The 13,138-nt window shown below is 50.0% G+C and overlaps 1 protein-coding gene across 2 annotated transcripts in view; it reads right to left on the reverse strand.

Annotated features, from left to right (window-relative positions):
• LOC126531745 (uncharacterized) overlaps window positions 1-13,138 on the reverse strand; it is a 51,240-nt gene that overhangs the window by 28,399 nt on the left and 9,703 nt on the right. The window contains exon 1 of one of the 2 annotated variants that reach the window (XM_055071423.2): window positions 4,083-4,189. The exons of the other annotated variant lie outside the window; for it this stretch is intronic. Coding sequence (XP_054927398.1) covers window positions 4,083-4,161 — 79 coding nt within the window. The 5' untranslated portion in view covers window positions 4,162-4,189. Of the gene's footprint in view, window positions 1-4,082; window positions 4,190-13,138 lie in introns of those variants that run through there. 2 annotated transcript variants of the gene reach the window in all.

Raw genomic sequence — 13,138 nt, forward strand, 5'->3', positions numbered from 1 at the left:
GCGGGGTACCAACACGGAGCTCCGCAGCAGTCGCCACATGAGCTCTGACACGATGATCGACAGCCAAAGTGCCACAATGACCGACCGCCCACCTCCGGTGCCGCAGACTCCGACCTCCATCGTGTTGTCCCAGCTGCGAGACCCAGGCACCTTCAATGGCATCGACAGTACGGACGTTAAAGTCTGGATTTCCTGATATGATCGTGTAAGTGAAAATAATCAGAGGGACCCAATGCTAATGCTAGCAAATGTGATATCCTACCTCCAACACACAGCGCTAGCATGGTACGAGACCCACGAACATGACACAATGAGTTGAGACGTATGCAAGCAGAAGCTTCTAGACCTCTTTGGAAAGTCCTTTGGCCATAAGCTGGCAGCGAAGAAGGCGCTATCGACCCGTGCTCGAACTTCAACACAATCTTACGTGGCATATATTCAATATGTCCTCCGTGCATGCCTTTAAACAGGAGACATGAACAACATCAGTTCTTGGCTATACGGACGATGGGCATGACTCTTCAGGAGCAATCTCGGTACATCACATCTGAAAGCTGTCGCAGGATTCAGTAGGGACCTGAATATTCCTACATTCAGCCACAAGCCACGGATAGAAGCACATGAGTTCCTGGCGCTTAATAGGCGCATAGTAGGAAAGGCGTTTGAAGAAAACCGTGAAAGTTGCCTACTGGGATGGCATGGATGCGCTTATAAGACCTACGATCCGCACTGCCACGTTGCCTAGCAAAGATTCTATGGGAAAAGTTGTGTCGTATTTCAGGAAGAATAGACTCCGGCTTCTTCAAGCCGACAAGGATGGTGGGTTCGTGGTGCTCACCGAAGAATTTCAAAAAAGAGCCGGCGAAGCAATTGCAAAGAACTTCAACCCTCTGAAAGCTAGTGTGACGCGAGTGAAAGGCAAGGCGGCTGCGATGTGCAAAGAATTAGATCTGAGCCGGCTGGGCAATGACGTTGTACTATGAAAAAATGCCCTTTCCGTGTTCTTTACGGCCAAAACGCACAAACTGTCCATGCCACTCAGAACAGTGGTCAGCGAAAATGGAACTTGGCAGATTGTGTTAAGTTTCTTCAAAAACAGCTTACATCCCTTAAAGTTCAAGATCCGTACGCCACAAAGAGTTTAAAAGATGTTAGGTTTCTTGAGGAAAGTACTTCCATTGGTTATGTGTTTTCAGTAGATGTTGAAGACTTGTTTTACTCTGTGCCCCACGATGCCAGTTCTGTCAGAGATGCTATAGAAAGTAACGATGCAGAAGAGTTCCAAAACTCCTCTGGTGTGTCAATAGACAATTTTATGAAAATGCTAGAATTTTACCTTGGTGTGACGTTTCTCTCTTTTGAGAAAAAGTTTTATCGCCAAAGACAAGGGATTTGTATTGGATCCTGCGTAGCCCCGGTGCTTATTAACATTTTCTTAATCTGTATTGACAGCGCCTTGGAGTCAATTTTAACAGGAAGGGGTGTACTAAAAGTGTTCAGGTATGTTGACGATTTTTTAATAGTTTTTAACAAACTGGACGTTTTGACTTACACAGATGGTGTAAGCACTGTCCTAGACAGTTTCAAAGAGGAGGTAAGGGGGTTGGTATTCACGCATGAACTACCGTTGCAGGGGCAATTACAGTTTTTAGACATTAATATTACCTTGGGTGAAGATCACGTATGTTCGCAGTACGCACCTCGAGCACAAAAGGAGCTTCTTCCTTATGCGTCGGCGCATTCAAAAACTGTAAAACGTTGCATTGCTAAGCTTTGTCTTGAGTATGCTCTCGTGAAATCGTGCCACCATGCAATGCGTGCGAGCTTTGACAAGCAAGTTGATAGGTAGGTTTCGGCGGGGTTCCCAAGCACGGTTATCACAGCAGTGGCTGAAACCATCTTGCAAAAAATCAAAGGTGCCATGGTCAAGAAACCGTGCACACAAGAAAAACAAGCTGCGAAGCTGGAAGTGGTTCCATATATACAAAGGATAGCCCACAATATGAAAAAGGTGGCAAACAGACACGGCGTCCCAGTCGTGTTTTCAGCTCCTCGAAAACAAGCACAGCTCTGCGCCCGTGTCGCGAGCGAGGGTACAAGGAGCAGCTGCACCAAAAAACATGGAAAGCAGTTTGTAAAGTGCTGCACCGGTGTGGTATATGAAATACCTTTGACCTGCGGGAAAACCAATGTAGGCCAAACGGGTAGATGCATGAATGACCGTGCAGCTGAACATGTGCGGTCGCTGAAAGAAGGAGGTGTGCATCTTTCGTAACATTGTGCAACTTGCACTGTGTGTGACCGAGTCGCAGAACATTCGCCACGGAAACAAAGCCTGTACTGCAAGAAGTGTGAACCACGGTTCCGAGAGATAAAGATTCTTGGCAGAAGCAGGGAAACAAAGGCACGTGAGGTTTTGGAAGCATTCCATATAAAGAAGAGAGAAAAAACTGTGTTAGTGATACTTCCGTGACCCTCTTCAAAAGCGAAATGTCCTATCTAGAACAGTTTGGCAGATGATGCATTATGGTCATTGTGCGCATGTCTGTGATTTTCCTTATATTTGCCGATTTTTCGGTGAATAATGATGGATGAAGTTGGCGCTTGTCCTGTGTCGCTCTTCCTCTCGTGATCGTCTTAGTTGGCGCTGTTCCTTACTAATTCAAGAACTGTAGACTACACTTTCTCCAGGATCAGCCCCTACTGTGGACGGCACAAAACTGAGCAACAAGCTAAGAAAAGCTAACGCTTTAAAAATACGCTCTTATTTTATTAATGTTGCAAATTTCACTCAGTTTACTTCAGCAGTTTTCCAATATGAGCACTACTGCATGTCACAAGTACAGCCTACTTGATATATTTTATAATTTTCCGTAACTGTTGACTACACGGTATGGCAGACCCTCATAGTGGCGAGAAGAAAGGATATTGGCAATATTATGGGCAAGCGCACAAGGCGTGCTCCAGTGTGAGCACTGTCTGCTACACTGGGCTTCTTCGATTATGCAATCCTGGACTGTCTGCAAACCGTCCGCAGCTTCTGGTCTGACAAGCCCTGATAGAAGGGCATGTCACAGTCACGCGATTCAGCTGTTGTGGACTGTCCGAGGTTTCATTTGAAAGCACCATGAACGGAAGTCGTTCGCCAAGCTGCCATCATCTGCTCATAGTTACTTGTAGATAGCACCACTACTCAGCGGATTCATTATTGTGGCCTCTGAGATGGTGCAACCTCAGATGCCGCGTCAATGGCAATCATAACACTTGCACAGTGCAATCGCAGCCTGAGCGCATAGAACGTGCTTCCAAAGTGTAGGTTAGGTCGTGTTCTCACTTTCTGCCATTTAACCACTGTAATTAAGCTAGTTCATTGCCTGCAAAATTTAACTGGGATTCCTACACGAATGTAAGCAAAATCGCAACCTTGTCACTTCGCTGTTCACACAGAAAGCACCCGCCGATATTCTCAAAGCTCATGAAAACACTCACGAAACGCCCAATGGGTATCTAGGACAGAGTATGTACAAATCCTGCACGTCAAAGTGCAAACACTTGAGTTTGGCAGCAGAAGGATAATCAGTGAATCTTCGATTATGTACCAACCCAGCTACCAGCTTGGAACAGCCACCATAGTATGTGATATGCTTCCTTGCACACCAGCTGCACTCACCTGAAAAGCGAAATCCACCTGTTTGCTACACACATATATAGCAATCAGCATGACTGATTTAGCAAAACACATCAAGAAAAGCATGTTTATTCATCTTATCACTGTGCCTGGCTCTTAAAGGGCCCCTCACCAGGTTTGATCATTTTAAGCTGACAAGCACAGTGCATAAAATTGGCTCTGTGGAAAGAGCTTAAATTTTAAACCAAACAATGTTTGCCCTTCTCGCAGGTGCCACACTCCCAGCCAGAGAGTCGACACATTGTGCTAGTGCGCCTACATATATGGTAGTGCTGCGACGTGGCTCATAGAGACACGCGACTTCGCGAATTATTCAAGGCAACATAGGCCATTTGTTTATTCTGTTACTTCAACAGACAAATTAAAATTTAGATAAATAATAATACATACAAACCTAATATCTGGTTGTTTTTGTTTTTCTTCGTACCGTAGCGAGAGAGATGTATTTCCGCTTTATCTGCTTGTACCCACATTGTGCAGTCGCGCTCACAGAAAACAAAACAATGTTACTTTCAACCGTATCCCGGCGCTGCGATCATGCTCTTTCACACCTCTCACGGCTCTCACGCCTGCCTCATTGCTTGTGATTGTGGCACTGATAGGTGTTCTCGAGCAGAGCACGCAATACCAATCTGCCCGAAACGAGACAAATGCAACAGCTCGCATGTAAGACTATCACCAAAAGTGCACCACTCAGCAAAAACGTGAGAGAGGGAGAAGAAAAAAGAATGAGGGGGTCCATGATGCATTCGGCACGTGATCCTTCGGCTCCAGTATGGGAGAATGCAGGGAAGGAATTTCACTTACAGAGGCTAGACAGCGCAAGTGGAGAGAGTGTCTATGTTGGCAGTGACACTCGCCTTCTGAAATCATGAGATCGCGCCACTTCATATTGTTACGGGAAGGAAGAAGCGTGCGTCTATTTACAGATAGATGGCTTATAATGGCTGAGCCAACAAGCGTAGAGCAGCGATAATGCTAAACTCGTCTTCGTCGTCTCCAAGGCCACCATCACCGTCCTCTTCTTCCCATATTACCGACTGTGACATTGTCCACGTCGGAAAAAGCACCTTATTGATGCGGCTCATCGGTCTGAGAAAGGTAAGGCTTGAGACGGCTGACGTGGATGATGTCAGAGAGAGGTGAAGGCACCGTGGCATCCAGCGGAGACACTTCATATATGACAAGGGTCACCTGGCGAAGGATGCGGTAAGAGCCATAGTATCGCGAGAGGAATTTCTCCGAAAGATCAACACGCCGAGTTGGATACCAAACTAGCACAGGTGCACCTGGTTCGTAGTGCACGTCGTGATGGCGCTGGTCGTAACGGCACTTCTGGCGTGTCTGTGAAGCAGAAAGACGAATGCGGGCAATCTGGCGTGCTTGGGTCGCTGTGGCTATGACATCCCGAGTGTACTCTGTCGGCGAGTTGAGTGTGGTCGAAAGGAGAGTCTCGAAAGGCAAAGTCGGCTCACGGCTGAAGAGGAGATAGAAGGGTAAATAGCCAGCTGTGTCGTGGCACGAGGAATTGTAGGTAAACGTGACAAATGGTAGAGCAATGTCCCAGTCGCGATGATCGGAGGAAACATACATTGCTAACATGTCAGTTAATGTGCGTTCAGGCGTTCGGTAAGACCATTAGTTTGAGGATGGTAAGCGGTAGTAAGTTTGTGTTTGGTAGCACATGATTGAAGTAGGTCGTCTATGATTTTGGCAAGAAAGTATCTGCTGCGATCAGTGAGGAGAAGTTGACGAGGTGCATCGTGGTGCAAGATAACGTCGTGAAGCAAGAAATCAGCGACGTCTGTGGCGCAGCTGGTCGGTAGGGCTCTAGTAATGCCATAGTGAGTTGTATAGTCCGTAGCGACGGCAATCCACCTATTTCCGTCATTTGATATAGGGAATGGTCCAAGAAGATCAACGCCAATGCGAAAAAAAGGGTCGGCCAGTATATCCAAAGGCTGCAGCAGTCCGGCAGGAGGCACAGCTGGTCTTTTCCGGTGTTGACACAACTCACACGCGGCAACATATCGCTGGACGGAGCGATTGAGACAGGGCCAGAAAAACCGTCGCCGAATACGGTCATAGGTCTGCATGGCGCCAAGGTGTCCAGCTGTGAGAACATTGTGCAGTTGCTGCAGTACAATCTGTCGCAGATGAGACGGAATGACGGTTAGGAGCTCGGGCCCGTCGGGGTGCATGTTGCAACGATACAGGATGCCATTTTGTAGTACGAACATGTGAAGAGATGGGTCAGACGGATTAGAGAGCAGGCGTTCGATAATGGGGTGTAACGACTCATCGCATCGTTGTTGAGCGCCAATGTCTTGCAAGGCATTGGCGCTCAACAAAAGAACGCAGATCGGTGCGACATCCACTAAACCATCCGGTACATCGACGGGATGACGAGACAGGCAGTCGGCGTCCTGATCTAGACGACCCGACTTGTAGACCACAGTGTATGTGTATTCCTGCAGCCTTAGGGCCCAGCGGCCAAAGCGTCCTGTGGGATCCTTGAGGGAGGAAAGCCAACAAAGGGCGTGGTGGTCGGTTGTAACTGTAAATGGTCGACCATATATGTAGGGTCGGAACTTGCCCACCGCCCAAATGAGGGCGAGACACTCGCGCTCAGTAATCGAGTAATTGTGCTCTGCGGGAGAGAGGAGGCGGCTGGCGTAAGCGATGACGCGGTCGTGCCCACACTGGCGTTGAGCTAAAACTGCGCCGATGCCGTAGCCACTGGCATCAGTGCAAATTTCTGTCGGAGCGGTGGCGTCAAAATGGACGAGAACAGGAGGTGTGGTGAGCAGCGTGATGAGCTGCGAGAAAGCAGACGCTTGTTCAGAGCCCCAAAAGGAAGGAATGTCTTTCTTCAGGAGGTCAGTCAGAGGATGGGCCACATGGGCGAAATTTTCCACAAACCTGCGGAAGTAAGAGCAAAGGCCAATAAAGCTGCGAACATCATTGGCACAAGTTGGTACAGGGAAATTCTGCACAGCATGAACTTTAGCGGGGTCGGGGCAAATGCCTGACGAATCCACGAGGTGTCCGAGCATGGTTATTTGGCGGTGACCGGACGAGTTGAGCTGCAAGCCAGAGGTGCGAAAAACAGGAAGAACAGATGAAAGACTTTCAAGATGAGTCGCAAAAGTTGAAGAGAATACGATGACGTCATCCAAGTAGCACAAACAGACGGACCATTTCAAACCACGCAAGAGCATGTCCATTATCCGTTCAAAGGTCGCCGGGGCATTGCACAAGCCAAAAGGCATTACCCGGAACTGATATAGGCCGTCTAGTGTGACGAATGCGGTCTTTTCACGGTCCATTTCATCCACGGCAATTTGCCAATATCCAGAGCGAAGGTCTATAGATGAAAAATAAGTGGCACCGTAAAGACAATCCAGAGTATCGTCAATGCGGGAAAGTGGATATACATCTTTCTTGGTGATTGTGTTTAGATGACGATAGTCAATGCAGAATCGCCAGCTGTTATCCTTCTTTTTGATGAGAACAGCAGGGGACGCCCACGGCCTGGAAGAGTGTTCAATAATCCCTTTGGCAAGCATCTTGTCAACCTCACTCTGGATAACTTGTCGCTCAGAGGGCGACACCCAATATGGGCGTCGGCGAACAGGTGCTGCATCGCCGGCATTTATATGATGCTTCACGACCGTAGTTTGACACAAAGGGCGATCATTCAGGTCGAAAATGTCGGAGTAGGACTCTAGGAGGCCATGGAGCTCTGCGGCTTGTTAGGTTGAGAGGTCCAGTGCAACCATCTTTGTAAAGTCATCGGTCGGGGCTGAAGCAAAAGGCGCAGAATGACCATTGGTCCAAGACGGCGCAACAGATAGAATGGAAATGCGGCACTCGTGCGTCGGTGACAACGTGGCAAGAGACATGCCTCGAGGAAGTACTTGTGGGCACTGTCCGAAATTTAGGATGGGAAGACATGTCTGATTGTCCACAACAGAAACGATGGTGTGCGGGAAGGAGACATTGTGAGAAAGCAGGACTGAAGTCGCGGGAGTAAGGACATAGCTCCGTCAGGTACAGGTGGGCAGGCTAAGACAGGGATGCAGGTTGCTGCAAGAGATGGCAGGCGTATAAAATCCGCGGAACAAAGCTGAGTTGGAGCTTGAGCAGGAAGGTCAAAGGGAACAGGTAGGGGTAGGTAAAGTTGTACAACACCGCTGGAACAGTCAATCAGAGCAGAATGGGCGGCCAAGAAGTCGAGTCCGAGGATCACATTGTGAGGGCAACGTTCGAGCACACTAAACAAAATGGACGTGTGGCGACAGGTGACACTGACACGAGCAGTACACATTCCAAGCACAGCCGGAGTTCCACCGTCGGCGACCTGGAACAGTCGAGTCGGAGCAGGAGTAAGCACTTTCTTCAAGCGCGTTCGAAGCACTCATGATGGAAATTTGGGCTCCATTGTCGATGAGTGCTGTAATGGGCAAACCATACACATCCACGTCCAGAAGGTTTCGATTAGTAGGCAGGGTCAGCAGAGGAATTTCAGACCGGGGTTCTAGAGCAGCGTCACCTCCAGGAGCTGCCCCAGTTAGTTTCCCCTCGGAGAGCGGCGATGGTAAGCTGGGGATGGAGAGCAACGCAGCTGGGGCGAACGGGAGCGGCGACTATGTGGTGATGGCGAGCGGCTGGTCGCGGTGGCTCGAGCGTTGTCAGGTGCGTCTTCAACCTTGGTGGAGAGTGGTGGCAGGCGATGATTCAGCGGGGAGCAGTGGCAGGCGGGAAAGCTTGGTCGAGAGTGGGCTGGCCAGGAACTTCGACAGTGGCGAGAGATGTGGCCCACACGCCCACAGTAAAAGCAGATGGGTCTATCGTCATGTGTGCACCATTCGGCCGTGTTGCGATAGCTCGGATATGGACCGTATTGGCTCTGGTGAACAGGGGCAGAGGCAGCAGACGAAGCAAAGTGAGGACGGCTGGCGAAGCAGATGGACGGAAGACCCACATTGGCAAGTTCTTGGCGAATGACCGACTGAATGAGAGACACAAGTGGGCGGGAATCGTCAAAGCACTGCGTCACTGGCGTGGCAGAAGACGCTGCTTCGATTTCTCGCCGAACAATACGTACGACGTTCTCGCAGGAGGTGGGCTCCCGCGGTGGAGAACCGTCTTCGCATGTCGATGAAGCTGCGGTATTAGGTAGACGCGTAAACTGTTGAACTATGCGGCGACTCTTTGGATCTTCAATGCGGCCACATTCGTTAATGATCTCATTGACCATTGTTATGTTCTTGTAAACAAGCAGGCTAAACGTGTCGTCCACGATGCCTTTTAAAACGTGGCTGACCTTGTCTGCCTCTGCCATATTGTTATCCACTTTGCGGCAAAGAGCGAGGACGTCCTGGATATACGCCACGTAAGATTCAGTGGACGTCTGTACACGGGGGTCCCAAGGTCCTTCTTCGCAGCACGTTGGTGGCCTACGGGCTTGCTGAACAAATCTTTAAGCTTCTGCTTGCACTGGTCCCAACTCGTAATCTCTTCTTCGTGTGTTTCGAACCAGACCAGTGCTGTTTTCTTGAGGTGGAATATTATATTGGCCAGCATAAGCGTGTTATCCCACCTGTTGTGTGCGCCGACCCGTTTGTAATTCTGCAACCAGTCATCGACGTCAACGTTGTCGATCCCGGAAAACATGCCAGGGTCGCGAGGCTGGGCCAGGATGACCGTCGGTGGCGACGACGGAGCCGTGGTTGAACTCTCTCCTTCGGATGACATGGCGGCCAGGTTACATCCGCTGCGGAGCTCCGTCTTGTGCAAATGATCACTCCGCACGTCCACCAATGATGTTACGGGAAGGAAGAAGCGTGCGTCTATTTACAGATGACTTTTAATGGGTGAGCCAACAAGCGTAGAGCAGCGATAACGCTAAACTCTTCTTCGTCGTCTCCAAGGCCACCATCACCGTCCTCTTCTTCCCACATTACTGACCGTAACAATATATTTATATCTCTGCTATTAATGAACTAATTTGAAATATTATTGCGGTAGAACATTCCTTAGAAGGCAGATAACAACCTCCAGCATAGAGCAAGAATTTGCAATGTGGCCTGGTAAGGGGCCCTTTAAAGAAACGTTGAAGACTAAAGCTGCAGAATTTTGACAGTTCATGAAAAGCTCACATGATGGCACACAAAGCACCAATGTAACAGACGCGACAGCTGAGTGTATAATATTGTTGCGTGTGGAAAGACACAGACAGAAGAGGCTATTTACAGGCTATTTACACTGGAGCCAGGCAGCCAGGCTGACACTCGCTCGCGCCAAGCGCACCGACCAACTTCGTCGTCATTCTCGCGGCGGCTCATTTCTTGAGCATCGCTTGAGCATATCGTAATACTACCCCCCGGTGGCAAAAGCACCGTCACGGTGCTGTTAAATATCCAAGGCGCGTGGAGAGTTGTAGGGCTTGAGTCGGGCGACGTGGACGATGTCCCTGGTTGTCACAGCGGAGGACGTAGTGGGCGTGGCTAAAACGATTTCATAGGTGACATCGGTCACTTTGCGGAGCACGCGATATGGGCCTGTGTAACAATAAAGGAGTTTTTCACATAGGCCAACTTTACGCGAAGGTGACCAAAGCAACACGAGGCTGCCGGGCACAAAATGGACATCACGGTGACGGAGGTCGCAGCGTTGCTTCTGCTTGTCTTGAGGCACTTGTAGACGACTGCGCGCAAGTTGGCGAGCGTGGTCAGCATGGGCGATTGCATCACGGGCATAAGCGCTAGTTGAAGCTGTGGCGGACGGAAGCACAGTGTCCAGTGGTAGTGTTGGTTCGCGGCCATACAAGAGGTAAAACGGGGAAAAGCCAGCAGTTTCGAGACGGGAAGAGTTATATGCAAAGGTAATGTAAGGTAGAGCCAGGTCCCAGTCACGGTGGTCGTCGGAAACGTATTTGGATAGCATGTCTGTAAGGGTGCGGTTCAAGCGCTCAGTGAGGCCGTTCGTTTGGGGATGGTAGGAGGTGGTAAATTTGTGACGTATTGAGCAGGCACGCATGATGTCGTCGATGACTTTGGCCAAAAACGTACGGCCACGGTCTGTTAGCAATTGACGCGGAGCACCATGCATCAAAATAATATCATGTAGGAGGAAGTCCGCAACATCAGTTGCGCAACTGGTCGGAAGAGCACGGGTTACGGCGTAGCGGGTCGCGTAGTCCACCGCGACTGCAACCCACTTGTTTCCTGATGTAGATTCCGGAAATGGGCCGAGAAGGTCTAAGCCGACACGATGAAAGGGCTCGGCAGGAATGTCGAGCGGCTGCAGGTAACCAGCGGGGAGTTGGGAAGGCTTCTTGCGTCGTTGGCAAACTTCACAAGCGGCGACGTAACGTCGTACGGAACGGGCAAGACCAGGCCAGAAAAAACGGCAACGTACACGGTCATAGGTTCGAGATACGCCGAGATGTCCTGCCGTTGGTGCGTCGTGGAGCTCTTCTATAACGATGGAGCGGAGGTGTTTAGGTATTACAAGTAGGAACTCAGAGCCGTCCGGATGAAGGTTACGACGGTACAGAGTACCGTCGCGGAGGACGAATAGGCGTAGAGTAGCATCGGCCGGAGAGTGCTCAAAACGGTCGATGAGTGCTCTGATGTAGGCGTCACGGCGTTGCTCGTCGGCGAAATGAAGCAGCTGTGATACAGAGAATACGCAAGAAGAGGAGTCAGAGTCAGAGGAGTCAGAGGAGTCAGAGTCGTCAACAGGGTAACGCGACAAGCTGTCAGCGTCTTGGTGCAGGCGGCCACTCTTGTACACCACGGAATATGAAAATTCTTGTAGTCTCAAAGCCCAGCGACCAAGCCGACCTGTAGGATCTTTTAGCGAAGAGAGGCAGCAGAGAGCATGATGGTCAGTTACTACGGAAAAAGGGCGACCGTAAAGGTAAGGACGGAACTTTGCAACCGCCCAGACTACAGCAAGGCATTCTCGTTCCGTAATGGAATAGTTGCGCTCCGATGGTGTGAGGAGGCGGCTCGCATAAGCAATTACGCGATCCTGGCCACGCTGACGCTGGGCTAAGACGGCACCTACGCCATGACCGCTGGCATCTGTACGCAATTCTGTAGGGGCATCAGGGTCGAAGTGGGCGAGAATGGGTGGTGAGGAGAGAAGAGTAACGAGACGAGAGAAGGCGGCGGCTTCTGCAGTACCCCACGAGAATTGTACGCCTTTCTTCAAAAGATTAGTGAGGGGTCTAGCAATTGCCGCAAAATCTTGAATAAAACGACGAAAGTACGAGCATAGCCCTGCAAAACTTTGAACGTCTGCGGCTGTCTTCGGAACCGGAAACTCTCTGACAGCGCAAGTTTTGTCGGGATCAGGCTGTACTCCGGAAGCATCAACGAGATGGCCCAGAAGAGTAATTTGCCGGTGGCCAAAACGACATTTGGACGAGTTAAGTTGCAGCTTCGCCTTTCGAAATACATCAAGTATAGTTGTGAGACGTTCAAGGTGAGTGTCGAACGTTGGCGAGAAGACGATGACGTCGTCGAGGTAGCAGAGGCATGTGGACCATTTGAAACCTTGGAGCAAGGAGTCCATCATACGCTCGAAGGTGGCAGGGGCGTTGCATAATCCAAACGGCATTACTTTAAATTGGTATAGGCCGTCAGGTGTGATGAACGCGGTTTTTTTCGCGGTCCATATCGTCAACAGCAATCTGCCAGTATCCCGAACGAAGATCAATAGACGAGAAATAGCTGGAACCGTGCAAGCAGTCAAGGGCGTCGTCTATACGTGGGAGCGGGTAGACGTCCTTTTTTGTAATGCTGTTCAGGTGACGGTAATCTACACAGAAGCGCCACGTGCCGTCCTTCTTCTTAACCAACACCACAGGTGACGCCCAGGGACTCGAAGAAGGCTCAATGATGTTTTTATCGAGCATTTTGTTGACTTCATCTTGAATTACTCGGCGTTCCGACGCAGAAACTCGATACGGTCGTCGGTGAATAGGCGTAGCATCGCCAGTAAGAATACGATGCTTGACCGCGAGCGTCTGGCCTAAAGGGCGATCGTCGATGTCGAAAATATCTCGGTAGGACGATAATACTTGGCAAAGCTCTTCAGCCTGCGCCGAGGACAGGTCCGTTGCAACCATTTTCTTTATATTGGGATCGGCACCCGAGGCTGGCGCGAGGGGCCTGCTAAGCTCGTGAGAATCATCGGCCGATAACGCTGCCACGTATTGGTCGTCGAGACAATCAACGGTGGCAAGGCAAATACCTTGCGGTAGAATTCGCTTTGCCAATCCAAAGTTACAGACAGGCATTCGAGTGCGGTTCCCAGTAATACTAAGTATACTGTGAGGCACTGTAACGTCATACCTTATTGGAATGTCGGGCAGAGGAGTGACGAGGTACTCACCATCAGGAACTGGTGGAAAAGACAACAGTTCAATGTAGG

Source organism: Dermacentor andersoni, chromosome 5, assembly GCF_023375885.2.
Source record: "Dermacentor andersoni chromosome 5, qqDerAnde1_hic_scaffold, whole genome shotgun sequence".
Lineage (NCBI taxonomy): Eukaryota > Metazoa > Arthropoda > Arachnida > Ixodida > Ixodidae > Dermacentor > Dermacentor andersoni.